This window comes from Lepidothrix coronata, unplaced genomic scaffold, assembly GCF_001604755.1.
Source record: "Lepidothrix coronata isolate B3197 unplaced genomic scaffold, Lepidothrix_coronata-1.0 Scaffold29, whole genome shotgun sequence".
Taxonomy (NCBI): domain Eukaryota; kingdom Metazoa; phylum Chordata; class Aves; order Passeriformes; family Pipridae; genus Lepidothrix; species Lepidothrix coronata.
Window position 1 is genome coordinate 3,097,351 of NW_016690209.1, and position 21,235 is coordinate 3,118,585.

At 42.9% G+C, this 21,235-nt stretch overlaps 1 protein-coding gene across 4 annotated transcripts in view; it reads right to left on the reverse strand.

The window, feature by feature from the left end:
- Positions 1-21,235, reverse strand: part of DIS3L2 (DIS3 like 3'-5' exoribonuclease 2) — a 183,488-nt gene that overhangs the window by 64,206 nt on the left and 98,047 nt on the right. For all 4 annotated transcript variants that reach the window (XM_017810780.1, XM_017810782.1, XM_017810783.1 and 1 more), the window contains 2 exons: positions 10,005-10,117; positions 2,969-3,076 (listed from right to left, as the gene is read on the reverse strand). In XM_017810780.1, coding sequence (XP_017666269.1) covers positions 2,969-3,076; positions 10,005-10,117 — 221 coding nt within the window. The remainder of the gene's footprint in view (positions 1-2,968; positions 3,077-10,004; positions 10,118-21,235) is intronic.

A 21,235-nucleotide genomic window follows, 5' to 3' on the forward strand; every position in this document is an offset into this window, starting at 1 on the left:
CAATCTCTGGTGTGGAAGAGGCTGCACTGCTCTTTAAATGATCCACTTCCTGAGCACAGCATGTGATGGCAGCCAGTGCTGCTCAGCTGAAACCCTCCCAACAGCACAGTCTCTGAGGCTACAGGTCTCTCTGAGGGTGTGGTATAGCTGTGCAGGGGGCTGAGGTCTTTCTCCACACAAGGCAGTGTCTGTATCACGTCCTGGCTGACGACAACAGTTTTGAGCCTGGAAAACACAGTGTTTGTACAGGATGTTTGAGACTGAAGCAATTTTTCCTTGTCACTGTTAGAAGGAACCAGCAGGGCTGTGCTTCAAACAGCAGTAGGCAAAACTTAAAAAGAAAAGTTGCATTGTTTGTTTGCAAATATCTTTCTGTTGACTGCATCCCAACAAGAACGTGCTACGCCGTTCCTATTAACGCCCAGCTCTGCTTCAGAGGAACAGCACAGATGTAACAATAAGGTCAACGCCTCTGCCCTTGGACAGTCATTTCGGATACATTGTGTCACACCATCCCACTGTAGTCCATGGAGCTATGTGGAGTGCTGCTCAGGCAACATTTTGTTACAGTCAATGAAAACTAGAAGAGAAAAACTTCAGAACCCAAGAGCAATAGCAACAAGAAAGTGCCTGTCTCCAGAAAAGGCTAAACCTGGCATTATTTTTCTAAAAGAAAACCAGAATTAAAAATCCCAACAAGCTATCAATAGTCACATTCAAATGTGGAATCTGCATGGCTTTTCCTTGTGGAAAGCGTAAGCTTTAGACTTACTTGCTTTGGAATAGGAACAGTGGAATCTCAGAGCAGCTCTCACCTCTGGTAGTGCTGCTGGGCTCTGCCTTGGAGGCTCAAGGTTACGGTACCTCTGTGCACTTGGGGAGCAATAAAGTGCCCTTCAGCCTCTGAGGAAGGAGGGCCACGGAGATGGTGAAGGGCCTTGAGGGGAAGCTGTATGAGGAGTGACTGAGGTCACTTGGTCTGTTCAGCCTGGAGGAGAGTGAGGGGAGATCTCTCTGCAGTCTACAATTTCCTTGCGAGGAGAAGAGGGGCAGGCACTGACCTCTCCTCTGTAGTGACCAGTGACAGAACTGAGGGAATGACCTTAAGTTGTGTCAAGGGAGGTTTAGGTTGGACATTAGAAAAAGGTTCTTCATCCAGAGGATAGCTGGGTGCTGGAACAGGCTCCCTAGGGAAGTGGTCACAGCACCAAGCCTGACAGAGTTCAAGAAGCATTTTGGATGATACTCTCAGGCACATGGTGTGACTCTTGGGGATGGTCCTGTGCAGGGCTAAGGGTTGGACTCGATGATCCTTGTGGCTCCCTTCCAACTCAGCATATTCTGTGATTCTGTGAACATCCTGTCCTCAATGTCAGTGCTCTCACGGCTCTCCACCAGCAGCTGAGGTTCAAGGGCTGTGTTGGGGCCTTTAACTCACCTCCCTTTCACCTAGCAGAGCATGGCGGAGCATGTGATCCTGTTTACACTGAGATATGGACAAAGTAACACCTATAAATACAAGCTCTTAAAAGAATGCCCCCCTAGGCAAAAGCCCTACAATTACTTTTTCTCTTGGAAAGAGTAAATTCTTCTCCAGTCTTCACCTGGAATTCACATCAAGTGACCTCAATTAAGACTGCAACCCTGAAAGTCCTTGTAGGAGAAACCAGTTTGTGGAAATGGCCACAGGCACCCTGCTCTCCCAGGGGCAGCATGGCCATGGCCCAGATCACTGCTCCTCTGGAGATCTGCTCCCTGAGCCAGCAGAAGGCAGATGCTACAGATCCCCTATTTTCTCACTGGTCAGACACGGTTGGACTGAGCACTGTTTCAAATACAAGTAATGGATATGTTGCATGGAACAAGAGAAAAGACGTAATTAAAGGCTCATTTTAATTAAGACTTGACTATTAGCAGTTCAAAGATGACTCGGAGTCAATAAAAGGTCCACCAAGAAGTTACTATTAGAAGGCCTCATAAGCAATCACAGGGGAATATAGGAAGGGGAACACTTTTCACAGCAGACATACAATCCAGCTCAGTGATAGAGCAGGGACTTGCAGCAGAAATACAGAATCAGGACTGCAACTCTATTTTGCTAAAACACAAAGTTAGATTCAATATACTTTAGAGCAGCTGGGACCATAACAAGGAAGTGAAGTTAATCTTTGTGAAAAATTACCAAATTGGCACAATAGCGTCCACAGAAAGAGTTGTGGTTTAAAAAAAAGTCACAAAAAGTGATCAGAGCGTGCTCTGGTCCTGCCAGTCTTTAGCCCCTCTTGGTTAGTGAGGGGACCCTGTGATCACCAAAGAGATTTTAGGGTTACAAAGAGTGTGAGAAAAGAATAGGGAGAAAAATGAAGACCTGGGGAGTGCTGGCAGGCAGCTGAGGGCAGCTCACTGCAGCAACAGACAGCTTCCACAACTGCTCCCTGGAAATAACACATGCAGAGGATGTAGCTGTGCCTTTGCTGAAGGGCTATCATGCTTTATTTGGATTGATGTAATTTGCAGCTCTGAAGAAGAATTAAATAGTCTGTTTACCAGAGAGAGGCAGAGGGATACTGCCCACATCCACCGCATTGCACAACTGCCTGTGAAGGCAGGGCTGGAGTCAGGGGACACATCTTGTACCACCCAAAGCATTAGCTTTGAATTGCTGCTGGAGGCAAGACATTAAATGGTTCGGTGACCTGGCAAGGAGCAGGACATTCTCTATTCCTGAGATTCATACAAATATTCCTCCTTTCTCCACCATGTTGAGAGATTAGTCCAGTTGGAAATTCCACAGTATATCATCAGCAAGACAAGATACAGGGACAGTTTTACATCCTCCAGTATTTTTCACCTTTGCTATCCACCTGGGTGTTAAGGGTTGGCATTTTTACCACTCTCTCTGCAAGAGTAGGGGCTGGCCACCAAGGTAGGACAGATTAGCAGGATGACTGCCTGCTGCTTGAAGTACCTTGCCTTCTGGAGTCAACTTCCACATCACAGAGAATGTCAGTCTATCTTGCATAGGATTGAGACTGCATAACTCCTCACAGAGCAGCCTGGGAAGCATTGGGATCACCTGGAAGAGAAGAGAGCCTTGGTGAGACACGAGCTTTTAGTGTGGTCAAGCTTACCTGAACAGTTGGTAAAGGGCAGGCTCAACAATGCACAGAAGGAGAAAATGTACTAAACAGTCGGGATCACATTCTCTGTGGCGGGAGTGGCTACGTCACAGCTCTGGGATACATCATCCCTGCCAGAGCTATATCACATGGAGAACAGCATGCTGCCATGGAACAAGTAAGTAAACCAAACCCTCTGGAATGAGAGGAAGTCAGACATGACACCAACACTCACATCCCTCAATGAGACCAGAGGCAGCTGTCAGTCTCCAGCCTGGGAATTATTCCCAGTGTTCCCCTCTGAAGAACGGAGTAACCATCCTGGAGCATCCTGCATCCTCGGTTATGCAAACACTTACTCTGCAGCTTTTAAGGTCACAAAGTTTGCTTTGTTTTCCACTTCTTTCCCACTGCCGCTTTGGCAGTGGGAAGAATGAGGAAGGCTCAGCACATCAGGAAACTTAATGTTGAAGAAACATGGTCCTGGCAGTCAAGAGCTGAAGAGCTTGGATTTGAGAACTGTGTTTCTTGCTTTGCCACTGAATACCATGTAATCAGGCAAGTAATGCAAGCCTGCTCTCTGCAAAGCATAAATGAAACTTCTCCTGTGCATCACAGGAGCCATGCTTGGCTTCAATGAAGATTGAACCATGCTTTGCTGCACGGACAGGAATGCGTAGATGCTGGTGAGATAAACAAAAGTGCCTGTTTTATGACTATTGACCATGGTGTTTCTAAATGGAGAACAATTATTGCTTTATTATGTTCAACTCTTTTTGAACAAAATGTCAGTCAACACAAATTTCTGGCAGGATTTTTTAACCCATGTCCTAATTCCTTAAAACTACTCAATATTTATGCTGCTGAACATTGAATTACCAAACCACAAATTGCTCACCTGACTAACACCAACAAAGCTAAACTTTTTAGCACATTCATGTTAGAGCAAACCTGAGCAGCTCCAAGTGTTTCTACCATCCCTGAGTTATTTCTCAAGTGAAGTCTGCAGTAAAGATAATCTTTAGCAGCTGTTTAATGAAGCAAACCTAATTATTAGAGTTTCGCTTATTTCCCTTCTCATTATTTACCTTTGTGAAGAGGCAGTAAATGCCCTCAAAGAACCACCAAGTTATTCCTCTTGTTTATTTTGAGTAGCAATGTGGGCTGGTGCATTCCAGAAAAACAGAGAGAAATGCTCTACTTGGTTGCCATAAAATAATTTAGCTATTTAATTTAGTTTCCGTTTTGACTGCTCTGAGTGCCAGCAGGAAGCTGACTGGCATACAAATCCCAGCTCTTCCAAACTCTGTGACACCTGTTTAGTGATTTCAGAGATACCTGGATGCAGGGGAATAACTGCTCTTCAAACCAGTAAGAAAGAACAGTCTCAGGTGTCCATTTTCTCCTCAAGTGCACACACTTTATACTTACCTCTTGTTTTGAAGGAATGACTCTTAAGATATTTAATCACATTTGTGGTTTGGCACCAGATGATGGCTATAAATCCATTCTAACTACAGTGCATGCTAATGCCAAGAGGTTAACTGTACAGTCTGGGACTGTCAGGGAGTCACAACATGAATCAGCAGCCCTGGTTCAGCTGGAAGGTCACAAGGGCACAGCCTATGATAAGCTGTTTCCCACAACACAAAGGCCGTCAACTCTGTTATTCCAGTTGTGAACAGAACGTTAACAATACTGGTACATTCATAACTCACAGATCCAGTACGTGAGCTCAGCCATGCTGCCTGGGAGGACCCGCACCACAAGGTTATAAATTTAGCATGAGTGGTGCCAACCCACACCAGAAAGGAGAGAAAATAGCTTTACAGACTATCGGAAATCCCTGCCTGCCTAAGATCACTCGTGACCACCATGAGACCCTGAAGTTCGGGCCACAGTGAACAAAGTGCTGGTAATTTAATAAAAGCTCCGATGCCCTTTTCCACCCAAATTAAAAGCTGCTTTTCTCTCTCTCCTTAACTCTGTGATTGATCATCTGATAATGGTCTGTACTTATTGAATATTTCTGTGCCTTAGCACGCCCTCTTTCCCTTCAGACTTCCTGCAGCAACACCAGTCTGCTAGAAAAATGCCTACATGAAACATGAAAGCCCATCCATGAAGAATAGCCCAAACTAAACAATGGGATGCCTGTTTTAAGTGTACTTGAGCAGGATTAATATCCAATTCAAGAGGCTATAATTCAATGGAAGGGCTTTCAATGATGTGAAACACAAGCAAAGCTTTAACTCAGATCATAATTACAGCACTGAACACTCAACAAGCAATTAGCTGTAACAAATCTACTGTTAAACAGGGAAGCATCAACCTGCGTTACCCTTGTTTTACAGGAGAGAAACTTTAGGCAAAGTAACTTAACCCAAGCCATTGAGGAAATCTCGTTGGAGAACAAGAATGCAATCAACTTTTTCCTGGGCTCAGCAAACACATACATAGCATAATGTGACCTTGAACAGAAGGTATTTCAATTTTATCTACCTTACTGAATTAAAAGACACCTGTTTTCAACACCACGACAGCCTTGGCTGACTGTCTCCCTCTGCTTTAACATCACGATTCCTCTTCACCCTCTACATGGAGAATAAACCAGCTGTCACAAGGCACAGAAGTTTAAGTTATAAATACACATTTCCTTTTTCCTTAACACGATACGGTCACAGCCTGAAAGGATTCCTAGTAATTGCAAGCCCAGCATTTAACAAACAAAGATGTCACAATTGTGTCACACTCAGAGAGCAAGATGTTTCAGGAGAGATCCCAGGGGCTGCCCAAAGGAACTTTGGCAACAGGATTATCTCCATCTCTTTTTGACGGAGACACAGGATGAGAGGAGATTTCCCTAAGTACGTCTTTCATGTCCAGATTTGCAAAATAGCCGAGCTGCGTAGCATCACCTCGAATAATCCAGAGGTTGCCCAGCATTTTTTAAATGCTTTGCCCTTCCCGTGACTGTCTGCCAAGAGACAGTGGTGCCTGCCAGCTGCCCTGTGGAGTGCCACAGCACGCAGAAATCCAGCGAGCTGAAACGCTGCCGAGGGATAGCACCTCCAGTGTGAAGTGGTTTCCTTGGCAAATTGCTACATTGGGGATCACATCAATTCAGCTTGGTTTTACTGCAGGTGGAAATAAAGTCACCTGGGCTTATACAGGGATCATAAACCTGAAATAAGGGGTCTATAAATGTAGCTGAATGTAGAAAGGCAGTTGGAGAGGCCCAACAGGGCTAGGCAAAAGAATTTTACAATGTAAAAAAGGACTTACACCCCCCAGGAAATCCTTTCTAATGAATGTGTCATAGAAACCAGGGCTGAAGAAAGGCTTGGGTGGTGAGAGCTCGTCTGGTTTTCATCCCCCTCTATCAGTCAGACTAATAAAAGACACCATTTCTCCCCATAAGCCTAATAAGGCTCAAGAGATACTGGAAAGGGCTCTTCTTTGAGTGAAAGGCTGATATGCACAATGCTGGCAGAGGCAGGTCTGCATTTCAAATAAAACCACAGACAGAGGATTTATCTCTTCCTATTTCCAATGTTCAGCACTACCCTGGAGACTCATTGCTCAGCAGTGCCCGATGGCCATTCTCCCCACGGGCAGACCCATGTCCCAGCCAAAGCCATGGGCAGCACTGGAAAACCAAAGTGAGAGAAGGCACTGCTGGGGCTGGGGAGGTTCGTACACTTTGTCATCCCAGTGTTATAAAACAGACAGACCTGTGACCATGGCTGGTCACACTGCTTAGCAGCTGACTCCTCTGCATGGGAAGATCTAACCTCCTGATTGTGAGAGCCCTTGGGTTTGTTTTGTTTTGTCACTTTGACTAATAAAGTGCTTCCAGAAACCAAATGTGAGTTTCCAGTCTCAGACTCATTCCTAGGGAGCTGCGCAGTGGGAAGGGAGCACACGCATGCTGGGATGATAAAAACTCTGATAAAAATCAGAAACATCTGCTGCAGCCAGGACCAGGTTCAGAACAGGTTATCCAAGAATGGCTCCCACCAATGGACTCACTATAGCAGCTTTGCAAGGAACAGAAGGGGAAAACTGGCCAGTCAACCAAAGGGAAAAGGGAACAAACTCTGGAAGAATAACCCCTTATCCTCACAAAGTTGCACAAGCAGTTCTACTCTCTTCAAACAACTCCATTCTGCTGGCATCCCGCTTTGGCTGACCCTCATTCTTGGTTCAGGTTGGTTATGACCACTGCTGACTCCCAGGGTGACTCCTCCCACCATCCATCTGATTGGGAGGGATTGTATTAATCAAGAGTTTCCATCAGCTGCTCTCCCCAGAGCCGGGAGGAGGATGCTGAAGTCCAACAATGGAGTGGGCTCAGCAAGTCTCTTGCTTATACACTAAAAGACACTCAAAGGAAATAGGCAATTTGTTTACGAGCCAAGATTTCTGCTTAGAAGTTGTATCAACACTTCCATGAATTCAGATTTTGAGCAACTCTTTGTTACTCAGCCTGAGATTATCAAAATATCAACACCCTGACAACCTGCTGGTGTCAAAAGTGAATGTCTTGAAGTCCTTGGACTTAACATGAAGACAGGCTTACAGTTCCGATCTTTGATCTCCAGTGTAAAATAGGACCAGTAAAATATTATAGGGATTTATGGCTGACCTCTCACTCGAGCTGCTTCACACCTAAAATAACAGTAGAAGATGTGCCAAAAAAGAGGAAACTGTTTAGGTTTTCTTGCTTCTTAAAACCTGATACATTCTTATTTCAAAAACTTTTGACTTTTATTAAAAAGACCACTAGCAATTACACAATAAGTCCCCTTTTGGATACATGGTTCAGGAAAATTAAATATGTGGCTTTATTTAACTTTTTGGGGAGGATTAGTGTGGTGCTAACCTCTCGCAGAATCACAGCTGTCTTAGGAAACAGTTCCATCAAAGGAAAGCATATTTTCTACAAGAGTCACCCTACCATCTTGTTTCAGACAGCCCAGCTGCTTTCCTTTGCCCATCCCCTAGCTCCTTTTCATCTCTTGCAACTAAAATATTGACAATTTCATTATCTAACCCAGTTTACTCTTTTAAAATATATTTTCTGCGGGGCAGAAGTGTGGATGAAACATTTATCCTGACTGCTAGGCCAAGCAGTTGAAGAGAAATTGAAGATTAGGGCCAACAGGTAACTTATGTTGGCATTGCACAGGACTGACTGGCAGTGCTAGGGAGAAAACATGCTTTGAAAAAAAATTGAATTAGCTTTTGCATTCAACTGGATTTTTATGAAAAATGTCTCCTTTCTTTATAAAAATCTTCCTTCTCCTTTTAAAAAAGAATCACATGCCTTCAAACCACAGTATTTTGACTTGGAAATGCTGCCACAACATCCTTCTGGATCACAGCTTTGCTACAGCCATCGAGTCATCCATCAGAGGAGCAAGCAGAGCACAGCAGAAGCCAAGGGCTTATCATGGGAGAGACTAGGATTGGGAAGACTGGTGCCAGAACTGCTGTTTCCATGAGATATGCATTGCTTCCCACTCCCGGAGAACAGCAAGTCACTGGGAACTGGGGTCTCCCAGCACGCAGCACATATGTGGTGTTGGTGTCACTACCACCAATCCAACTGGGACACTTTGGCATTGCTACCACAGCTGTTCCACAGGGAGCTGAAATCACCCAGACTCACTGAGACCCCCTAAAGCTGTGCCTTGCTGTTTCTACCCAAAGAAAGTTACGGAACAGATACTGAAGGTTAATGGCTTGATATCAAACCACTAATTTGATTTCACTAGAGCAACATAAATCATTTTATCATCTGGAAAGTGTGGAGAGGACACAGGAAGCTAGTGGAATAAGGATCATTACAAAACCCTCCCCAGATAACAACCCTGAAAACAACCAGGAAGGGAAGGAAAGGGAAGAATCACTCCTAATCCTTAGTAGCAAGTAGGATATGTTTATTTATTATAGGAAACATCCTGTCATCCTGGAAGGGGCTGTGGACAGAAGGACTTTAGCCTGACAGAATGGAAGTGCAAGCAGAAGCAGGTTAATCTGCTTCAACACTCTTCTTCATGCAGCTGATGACTCAAGCCTACACAGGGCACTGACAGCCAAGTTTTCTAGCTTTCCTGCAAGCATGGTGACAGTGGTATCTGATGACCTACAAAGTGTTTCTGCTTATTCAACTGAAAAGGAGACAGCCACAGACAAAACCTACATGCTTCCTTTCCAACAGTGTTAAACTTGAGCCTGTTCATTTTTCGAGTTTAGAAGTCAACATTAAACTTGAATTTAACATTTAATTCTGATATGCTAAAATCCGTGTAATTTCAAATATCTTTTCATTGTGTGATGAAGGAACACCATTCTCCACTCTTTGCGATACTCAGATAAAATAAGAGTGTGAGCTTTCTGTTTTACCTCAAGATATTTGTTTGTTATGGTGTTTTACACCCTACTCTGCCATACATCCACCTGTGGGAGGGATGAGCTGTACTACTGCACTGAAGGCAAAGTCAAAACTCTCCACTGCCTCTGCCGATTTCAAGCTCCCAAGAGCAAAGCAGAGGAGCCAGCTCAGGTCTGTCAGGCTTGGCTCAGGCCAGCACTGAGCTGGTGCTGAGCTCTGCTCCTGAGCTGGTGACCCCTGGCCCACGTGGGTCTCTGACCACAGACACGGGATCATGAACTGCTCCACCCCGTGCTCTCCCCGTAAGCTCCGAGGTGGTCAGCAGCCATGTCAGCTCTTGTGTTTGCACCAGCTTACTCACTTCTGTAGGCTTCCTGCAATAATAGCCAGATTTTGATTGTGGGCATCTGGCAACGAACCTTGAAAATCAATTTATGGTAAACGTAAGACAGTCACCAGACGGAAAAAGGAAAAGCTGTCCTTACCTTCTGCACTAGGTAGACACTCGTCGCCCTTTCGCTCGCCACTTTATCCAGCTCTGTTTCTTCCAGCACGAAGTAGCTCACGTCCGCGATGTGAACTCCCACTTCCAAGTTCCCTGGAATTGCACAAGGAAGTCAGTAGGCTGTGCGTAGACATGAACTGCTGACATATTTCACTCTGACTCCTCTCCCCTTCTCCCCAGTGCTACCTTTTTGCCTTATGCCAATACCTCACCAAAATTATACGTCTTTCCACCTCTTCTATCTGAGATGAAAACTGTGGTCTCTCAGGACACTACCAAATTCACAACCAGTGTGGCTACAGCATACAAGGGAATACAAATACAAGTGAATCCTCGAGCACAGTGGTGGAAATGTGAAAACCCTTAAAAACCATGTGGATAAGTCCTTCCAGTTAGAAGCTTGTAATAGTGAGCTCAGTCCTCATCCCTTTGTTATCTTGCACGCAAGAAAAATGGGACCCCACCCTACAAGCACACAGGCAATGAAGAATCCCATTTCCCAGGTATGGAGCAGTTGGTCACACGTTTTTGGGTTCTTAGAGCTACACTTATTTCCATTTCAAGCTGGTTGAGCCCAAATTGCTGCTGGGGACCTAGGAAGTCTTCAATGGCTTTGGATCAGGCTATGCACAAGCGTAGCTTTCCAATAACAGAATATTCCCACTGTTATCCTGCCTTCCCTTCAGATTTGGCTTTTTATCCTTTAATTAGAGTCCAGTCTAGAAGTATCTTAATTCGAAAGTTAGGCTAGAGAGCAGTACTACTGAGGTTTATCATGAGGTTTTGGCACTAATTGGGATTTGGAAGCAGTGATCTTCCTCAGCTTTGTAAGTAATTAGTAGCTGGGTCCAAGAAATTCTGGTTTGCTAATCCTCAAAGCAGCCTATTGACCTTTGTTTTCTCTGGAAGGACTAGGCTAGATTTGAGGTGCTTATTTGTAGAATACTTCTAAGTGCAGCGGGTTCCTAATTATAACATTTGGTTCTTTAGAGGAATTCACTAACCTCTGGGTATCTATAAATATTTTTTCTTTCCTTAATTTTTTTTAAAGAGACAAAGTAATAAGATCCCACACTGGTGTCAATCCTGTTTATTTATACGCCTCACAAGGAACGTTATCAAAGCCCTTCTCTAGAGTGTCACGTTTTTAAAGGAAAAATGGCTTGTTGCTGTTGTCATTAAGCAGTACATCTGCCCATGTGACCTTCTGATGGGTAATGATGCGGAATTTCAGCGGAGTGGGAAAGGAAATGGGTACAGGTGAAGAGGAAATGTGAGAAGGATCAAGCTCATATTAGGAGAGGCACCCAGCCCACTGTGTCCCAGCTGGGAGCTCAGAGAAGTGAGCACCAGCCCACCCTGCACAACTGTTTGAATTGGTAACAATTTTAACTTTATTAGGCCATGTTTGCACAGCACTTTGAGTACATAAAGTGTCATCTTGCTTTTTGAGTGGCTTTTGTACACTCTGACAGAACACAGATGTAAAGGCAGCAGAAACGCACATGGAAAATGGGAGCGCTGGGGTTTGGATCTGCCCACGTAACCTCCAGTCACTGGAAGGTCCTGCAGAGAGTAAATATGATGGCAGCAGGGACAGAGGGCAATAATCCCATCGCACACCAAGGGACAAATTCCACCACTCGTTAGGAAGCTGGGAGCAAAGACTGCAGATTAAATGGTTCACCTCAGAAAGCTGCCTACAGCTGTGTTGTGATATTATCACATGCCTTGAAAGCTGCTCTACATGGATTAAGCATCCAAGCCTGAAACTACTTAGACAGTAAGTCTTAGACCAACAGTTCAACCAACAGGTTTAATATTACACACACTCAAAGCCAACACACTCAGAAGGTAAAAAAATATCGAACACTTTGAAGTCAATATTGTAGTGTATTGACCCTGCAGGCAAATATTGACTAAAGGAAAAGGAGAGGGGGTCATTACATCATGCCTTTAATCGTACTTTAATTCAATATGTGCACTGTTACATACATGAACTTTTTGTCCTCAATAGAAAATCGACAAACCAAGAAAGATCTCATTGCATGAGATAATAAAACATGGAGTCGGCCAACGAAAACACACTGAGCAGAGTTAAATTTCATTCAGGTTTCCCACCAGAGCTTCTAAAAGCTGGGGTCAGCGTGAGCCCCTTGCTTTTGAACTTTTAATGGAAATTCTATCTAAATATTTTCTTACATACATTGACATAATGCAAACTGGCAGCTCTTGGGTTTATCTTGCTCAAGTATGAATCACCCTATCTCCCTCACCCCCAAAATATTCAGACCAAGAGAACTTGAAGATACAGCACATTGATCAACCAATCTGATTTCTCTCAAATCACTGCTTTTGAATGTGCTAGACAAAATACCAGCCTAAGCCTGCAAAAAAATACCTGCCTGCTGGTTTATTTGCTAATTAAAACGAGAGAGCTTTGTGGATAGAGAAATACTATTCACTATGATTCTCTTCCAGGTCCACAAACTGTTTTTCTAGTCTCATTAGTTTTTATGACAAAGTCACAAAACAAACATTTCGCATTGTAAGTCTAGTGTCACGTCCCAAGGAAAAAAAAAGAAAATGTGGCCTGAATGAAAGGAAAAGAGAGTTAAACCTGAACTCATATATCAAAAAAGTATTGCCAGAGAGAGCAGAGCAAAGAGGAAAAGGGTGGACACTACATGGACCCCACACAACAAGCTACTACACATGGCCTACTCCACTTTCATTTTGATGAAAAAAATCTACTTTTCCTAGCAAATTGAGGCTTCCAACCTTGCTATGTAGCTGTCTATCATGATAGACTTTTGTACCCTAAATTTCTTAGAGAAACAAGTACTTTACAAACCACAGACTTGCTTCATCCCAAATTCTCTTACAGAAGAGCAAAAGCTGCACAACAACCCCTAAAGCTAGGTATACACTACCAGTTAAGGTTTGGGGTTTTTTTAAAGGAATTTACATAAGAATGTACAGGAGATTAAGCCAGACACTTCATACACTGCTATTAAACGAAGAGCTGCAGGAAGCATCTATTGCAATGAAAAATGCTGAAGGCACTTGGATAGCTTCTTTCACTCAGGATCTCTGGGAGTTTTTCATTTCACATCATTTCATCTGGAAGTGGGTGCAAAACTGTCATGTCATTCAAACTCTACCACTACAAAGCTGCTCATGGGAGATGTTTAGCAACAGGGAATGCAGTTTAGAATCAAGCAACGTGTGTTTTATTAACCAGCTGAACCCTATTAGCTCCTCTCTGCAACTACAGAGATGCAGCGACAGAGATGGATGGGAGACAGGAGCATTGTTTGAAATTACACCATGGCACTGCAAAACCCAATAATGAGGCCCTTTGCAATGAGGAGCTCTCCCCAAAGGTCTGCAAGTAGAAATAGGAAAAGGGTTGGGCACTCAGCCACCAAAACTCCCCTTGGGAGCTGGGAGGGGAAAGGCAGGTTTCCCCCAGCACGATGCTGCACCAGGCACACAGCTGTTTTGGAGAAGGTTTGGCTCCTTGATCTGAGAATCTGGTTTGTTTGAACCCACTCCAAAACCTTGTGTGTGTCGATACAATGCTAAAATCAAAGAAGAGTGGTGGCACCTTGCAGAAGAACAAAGAACAAGCTGTTCATTTTTTTCTTTTTTCTGATGATCTCACTCTCTATGACAAAACAGTTCAGAGAACTTCTTTTCTTCTTTATTGAGGAAAATTATAAACAAAAAATGATTAGCAAGAAATAGCTGGAAGAGAAGGAAAAGGCATTTCCAGACCATAAATGCTTCATAAAAACTGCCAACCCAGCAAGTCACATCATTTGCCCCAGAAATTAGAAAGTTGAGTTGAATGGATTTGAACAGTAGGTGAGGGAACACAGTCAGCAAATCCTTCTTCCCTGTCTTCAGCAACCCTACTCAGTCATAGCACAAATCCAGAGAGACAGACCAAGCAAGTTCACTTCATACCTTAGCATATGTGAATTTTAGGACCATGTAACTTAAAAATGCAGCTCTTCAAGGATAAAACATCACAAAGTAATTCTCTACCATGTAGACACACTCCCCTTTATCTCCATCGCACCTTCAAGCATCATCATTCTCAGGAGGAAGACAAACATGAGCAAGTGTGTTAAGTCAACTTAAAATTGAATATTAGGGGTTTTGTTTTAACCTCTATTTCTCACACTGTCTTTATCCCTCAGTGAGATACAGAAGAGTTCAAAGCAGATATAAAGTATTTGCTCCAGCCAGAAAACAGCCAACTACCCACCTACTGCCAGCAGTTCAAGGCAGTCAGCTTTTCCCTGTTCCCTGGTTAGACCAAACTCTTGCAGCGAATAATTACAGCTCTTTTCCCATTCCCCTGCCCTGGGGTATCATGCTGCTGCTCTTACCTGCAAAGCAGTATTTAGCACCTTGCAAAAGTATGAAAAGCTTGCATAAAGAGAGAGAAATGAGGCCTTTAACCTACATGCACATTTTGTTGCTACTGGCAGTTCTAGAGAAGAGCGTGGGTCTTAATCAAGGCAGAGGTTCTCACATGTGATCACGGCAAACAGGAGAGGACTGTGTCTGCTATGGAGGGTCCCAGTTACAGAAGGGACAGCCAGAGGGGCTACAGACCATAATAGAGGTATGACATAGAGGTAGACACACAAAAAAATGTCATTTGCACCAAGGCAAAAAATAGCACCAAGACTTGGGGAAGCTCCTGGAACCAGGCAGGGCCATCAGGGATTTTTAACACACACTTTTAAATGAAGGACCTGATCCAAACCCAAATATTTCTGCTTCTCTCTGGCATGTGGATGTACATCCACAACTTAAGGGTCAGAAGTGACCATCTTGGGATAGAGAACAAATGAGAGAGAGAAAAGAGCAAGACTGGGAGAAAAGAGCAGGTGGGAAAGGAAAGAAAGTGCAAGACAGAGAAGAGGAGGATAAGAGTTTAATAAAAAATAAAAGTGGAACCACAGAAAGAGTGAGTTATTTCTCTGCTCTGGAGCCTGAAGACAAAGGTGGGTGGCTTTAATTCTTCTCTGAGGTTACTCTTCCACCACAGGAAGCCAAGCTGTTGTTCAGAAAATTAGTATCTTTTACTTATTTTAAAGTAACAAAGAAAGTGCTTAAATTTTACTTGTGTGCCCTAGGGCCATTTTGCTTTTTGAAAGCACAGTGCAACTGAGCATAAATCCATTAACTTGTTTACCAAGAAACCAAATTTTTTAAATTATCACATGATGGTTCTTCAGCCAACTGAAATGCAAGTAATTACATCTTTTTTTTTTTTTTTAAGCAAGTAATAGTTTTTCCCTTCTCTAAAGGTCTCTTCCTTGACATAACCTCACAAAAAGACTCTGGTAGAAGGATCTGAATCCTGTTTCTCAAGAGAATGGGACAAGTCCCTGGGGCGCAGAGCAGCAACTTTTCCATCCAAGCATAAATATGACCTTAGTAAATGTTGCAATAACTTCAAAAGAGGAAAAACTGTCTGCCCAAACAAACAACAAGCACCTCTAAAGAGTAACAATCCGCAAAATACTACATACTACCAACCCCTCTGCCACTGGTTTGCATGAAAAATGTCCCATGGAAATAACCCCCTTCACCCACCAGCCACTGTCAGACTTCAAGACCACCAGGAACAGCCTGGCCAAGGTTTCAGGGAATTTAAACTCTTCTTTGAATTATGCTTAGTCACTTTTGGGAGAGGTTGTAGCATCTGAAGATGTGGCCACAGTCAGGCCCTCAGCATCCACAGGGCAAAGAGAGAGGGAGCCGGCACACGCACCATTGTCAGCACGGTCACGCCAAGTGCCTGCATCAGACTGCAAAAGTGCTGGCTGGGTCTGGGCTTTTGCTTTCATTCTTAAATCACAATTAAAACCTTCAACCTTCACATTTACATCCCTTCCTTCAGGAGGAGCTCAGCTGATGTACAGACAATAAAAGCTGTAACTTTTCTCATTTAACTACTCAAACTCAGGAGTTGGGAGATGGACCAAATCCTCAACAACAGCAGAACCAAGATTGGTCCCAGTTGTTTCAAACTAGGAAACAGCATAAGATAACAGGAGAAGGAAAAAAAAATAAAAATGAAAACATCTTAAAATGTTAACTCTTCCCATACTGAAAGTCTTGGCATTTCCTCTACTTCTGGAAGTATCTGAGAAACCACTGATAGGAATGGTGACATCGCAAAGTGATGTTTGTAGCAGTCCTAAGAGAATCAGGAAACGTTCAGAGTATTTCACAAAAATAAACCATAACAGGATTTTTGTTGTTTTCTTTTTTTCTTCAAGTTAAAAGATCAATGCAGAACATCAATGAGTCTGAAATCCAGAATAACCCCTACCTGCTTTGTAGTGACTTTTAAAGCACTGTTTTACTCCAGCCTCAAGTACCCTGACCTTTGGCTATTTTATCCCTCGCATCATTTGAATGTAACTGAATGTTAATTGTAAAACTACAGTTTTACAAACCAATTTGGGAATGGCTCTATGTGAGGTCCAAAACTCATTTGTTCATTAAGTGCAATGAAGGACAAGTGAAGATGAAAAGCAGAAATGTATTCTAGAGTTTTCCATGAGCCATCAGCAATTCTTTCAATAGTTTCCAAATTATGAGGAGACTTTATCTATTAATAAATTAAATGCTGGGAGCAGGTCTTTCAGGCGAATTGCATAAAATTTTTGTCTGCAGCAGCTAATAAATTCAGCAATGTCTTAAAACCACTTAATAGAATTTAAAAGCCACCTTTTGTACCTCAAAACAAAGTTAGGACACCTCCATAAGGTTGTGCATGACAGAGCCCTGAGTCTTATACACAAACCAGCACAAACCAAATCAGTTAAGCACTGTTTCAAACACTTTGGATAGGCTTAGCCCCTGCAAGGAAGGTGCTCCCCCACCCCTGAGGGGTATACTCAGAGATGGCTCTTGGTCAGCACCAGGCATTCCCAGGCTCTCAGGAGAGCAGGAAGGTCAATCCTCCTGCAGGAACATGGGGTAGATCTTTGTGCTGGTGGTGTTCTCCCAGTTTCCAGTTCCCATGAGCTGGAAACATCTAAGCTGGTGTCAATCAGAAGTCTCCAGACCACACAGATCATTTCATGTCACTAAGGCAGGGAAACATAAGGAGTTTCCTTTCCTGTGGGCCACCAGTGAACTCACATCAGCTCTTCATCACCTCGTGACAGAAGATGCTGCCATCCAGAAGGCACCTACTACCTATACCTTTCCTGAAAACTACCTTAGAACTTGGTGCAATAACTCTGCAGAAGAATGAAAGAGCTCTTCTGTGCAAGTGGTACCACTGCACCATTAAGTCAGATACTTACACAAGGAAGGAATTCTCCTGAGGGAAAAACACTAAATACTCAGGACAGAATTCACACAGCATGTACAAGATAAAACATTTAATTGCAGACTGAAGGACATGGGCAATGATATCCAACAGAATAATCACACTGAATACAGATTTTTTCATACTGCTGAGCAACATGCAAGCAGAAAAATATAGATAAAAGCAAAGCATGAGTATTTTAACGGTAGAGGTCAGGTCAGAGCACAGAACAGTTGGGGACAGACAGTGTAATGATGGAAAACAAAGAGAACGTGACATTTTTTTGATGTATCAAAGGTGTCCATTGAAAAACTGAGACCAGATGGAGTGCTTCCTTATGCAGCAGTGCCTGTGTCCCACCTCCTGCCCACACAGGTTCTCTCCCCATTCCTGTGCTGGTCCCTGCTTACACTGCAGAGGGTCACAGGAGAGCTGGTTTCCTCTCTGCTTGCACAAGTGCCTAACAGACCCTGTGAGCTGCCAAAATAGCAAGTTCCACTTGGAGGTTTTGCAAATTGTATAGATTTCTTTGCAAGATTCAAGTGTAATGAGCAACATGAAGAGGAGTTACAAACCTCAAATACATTGGATTTATCCACTGAATGCCAGTACTTGCTTTTTGGCCATCTCTGAGAGAACCTCTAGATGACTACTTATGTCTCAGACCCAACATGAATCTTAGCTATGTAGAGTCTATCCCAAGCACTTGGAAGAAGGATCTTCAATGCTTCATCGAGACAAGATGTCAAGCAGGACACCGAGGCAATGACTGTGCTGCTGTGACTTGGATTCCTGGCTCAGAAGGCACTCTCTGCTAGTGGGAAGGCAAGGCAGATTGTGCTTAGCTCTTTCAAGCAGTCTCTGAACAGTGAGGTTTTCAGCCAACGTGATGAAAGTTAAAGGACAATTTTGGGTATTCCTGTCATTAATTATTTTTATCATTATTCCAAGACCAACTCAAGAGGCTAACTCTATCAGGAAATCAGCAGTCTTTGAATTTAAGGAGATGGGAAGTGACACCCAGCAGCTTTCAAGATGAATTACAATAATTTTGGGTGTAGGATGTCATCCTGTTCCTGAAACGAAGGTTTACAGTGGGGAGGGACCAGCCTCTCTACTGCTAGGTCAGTCCCTTCTGTGATACCTCTACTGTACACAACAATCCAAGGTTGCTTGAACACTCTCGAGCATTCAAAGAGACCTTGGGATTTAGTCCTAGGCCAAACACATACAATGTCCTTCCACGGAACAGCCTTGATATTTCAACTTCTTTGGGAACAGAAGGCAGCTGCTGGGATTTCACTTTTAGTCATCTAACTCTTTTGTATATTTTTTGAAAGATTTCCAAAACATTCTCATCTGCACCTGGTTTTACTCTTCCTGTGTAACTGGCATAATAGTTCACAATCAAGAAATACTGTAGTGGATTACAGTGTAAGATGTTTTTCCTGTTCACCTGGGTTCTGAAACTCTGCACTGCAATAGATTAAAAGTCAAAACAATTGGTCAGTGATTCTGAGGGATCCTGCCATTTCAGAAAGCTAATAATAAAGAATATATACAGGAGCAACTCCTTTGCTGCCTACATGTAACAGAACATATTACTGAAGTACTCCCAGCTAACCTTTCAAAGTTTATCTTCCTCACGTATCTTCTGACTCTTACCTGCTGAATTTACTGAAAGATCCTGTTTTCTCTGGCTCTATCTGGTCATCCCCTATCCTCTTTGGTTCATCTCCAAAGGTTCTCCTCATCCCTGAGGTCCTTTTCAAAGAACAGAAATCCTGAGCAAAGTGCTTTTAGATCTGTTTGTACTAGAATTTCTGGATCTTCTTTCCATTATCCAGCTCCTTAAAGGCATTTGTTGGTTTTTTTCCTTCAATATACAACTAGACACTCTGTTTTTAAGTCTGTACCCACCAATACCCCTGAGATCCCCCAGGACACAAAATCCCACACTTCTAAATCTCTAGGGAATTGTCCCAGGTCCTGAATTTATGAACTCAAATGATCCAGAAGGTGACTTTGCCCAGAGCATCCTTCTTCCCTGCAGGAAAGTAAACTAACTTTTATGAGTAATTCTACTGGTATTTGCACATCTGTTTGCATGTTCTGCAGCCATGGTCTTCATTACATTAGTCCTTCATAGACAATCTACTTCTTATTTTGTTTTAATCCCATGTCTTTTTCCCACACAGCTTTCTTTGTATACTGTAAAAAAAGAGCCTTTTGGGATAAAGATGAAATATTTATAAAATACCTATACTTGATACAAAATTCCAGTGTAATAAATATGAATTACCAATAACAAATCCTGCCCATTTTTGCTTAACCAAGGTTATAATCAATCTTCTTACAAGCAGCTTTCAAACACATGCAAAAAACATCTTGACAAATTATGTTCCAGCAATCAATGCTCCAACCAAATCCAAACTTTCTTAATCACCCAAATACCTTATCAACCAGTTTAACGCACTTATCTGGGAATTAGGCTCAGCCTATTTCCCTTTCAACACCAGCAGTTTGGAGCAAGCTGCCCTATGTCCAGTGAAACTGAGGGGAGCCCCACGCCACCGATTTCAAGAGATGTTTGTGGAGAAAAGGTGACGCAATTCAACCCTCTGATTCCATTCAACCCTGCACTGGGAAATTGAAAGTGATGTGTGTTTCCTCTCACAACCCCATGTTACTTTAAAAGAAGAGGCAAAATATACCACACATGCTGCAGTTCCCAGCATTACACTGGAGCCCACTGTGGGATGCAGCAGGGACCTGGATTTGGCACAGATCTGAGGGCATTTTGCATATTTCAAAGACTCTGCAACCACAAGCCCTTGATAGGAAAAAAGGATATACACCTGCTTTTAATCACTACAATATGTCTTTTTCACTTTGCTAGTGACACAACAAAACCCCTCCAAACTAATCAGCAGGTAACAGGAGAGACCAACTAATTATGTCTGATACTGAAGCAAAACCTGACCAAATGTTACGCACAATCCCACTCCCTGTTGGTCTTCTTTAATTTTCTGATATTTGACTCCTGCAGTAAATGTAAATAAATTGCAGTTTATGGTCATTTTACATTTGACTCATACATCAATGTGTCTCTGTCACTTTCTCTCTGGATCTGGTGTCTGTTCATCTTACATATCTTACAAAGAAGGAAGCATAGTAATTTCATAATGTAACTTTTGATTCAACACTACTCCATTCTTCAGTGTTTATCTTAAGTAAGTCTGCCCAGCAAGACTCCAATTACAAACTCTCCCAATATTCTGTCCTGAAGGGACCGAGGGGATTAGCTGAAGGGTCCTGTACCATGCAAATTTCCTCCTACAGTCCTTAAGTGTCCAGGGGGACAAAGCTGAATAGAAGAGGGAATAGAGCTGAATAGAAGAGCAAAATATAAGTGCACGCAACTTTGCAAAATTAAAACATCCCAAGTGTTTGCAACCTACATCAGGAAAGAATAAGGATGAAAGCAGAGGAACATAAACACTGGGAAGATTCAATGAATGTATCTATTTGCTCCAAAATGCAGACAACCAATGTCACTAAGGATATGAAAACTAGGGCAAACAGTCTGTAGAATATGTTTCTATTTTGCCATCCAACAATTCCTCCTAAAAAAAGATTTAAATTACTTAAACTTGTATTACTTTGTAGAGGTTGTAGGGATACAGGAATGAAAAACAACAGTGAGAACCACATTGGTTATCAATACACACATAAACAAATGTACAGAAGCTCTGTCAGAATGACCCAAAGCACAATTTTGAGATCAGCATCAAAAGACCTGCCCACAGGTTAAGATGACCCCTCAGAAATACATCCCAATCATTTCTGCTGCATCCTTT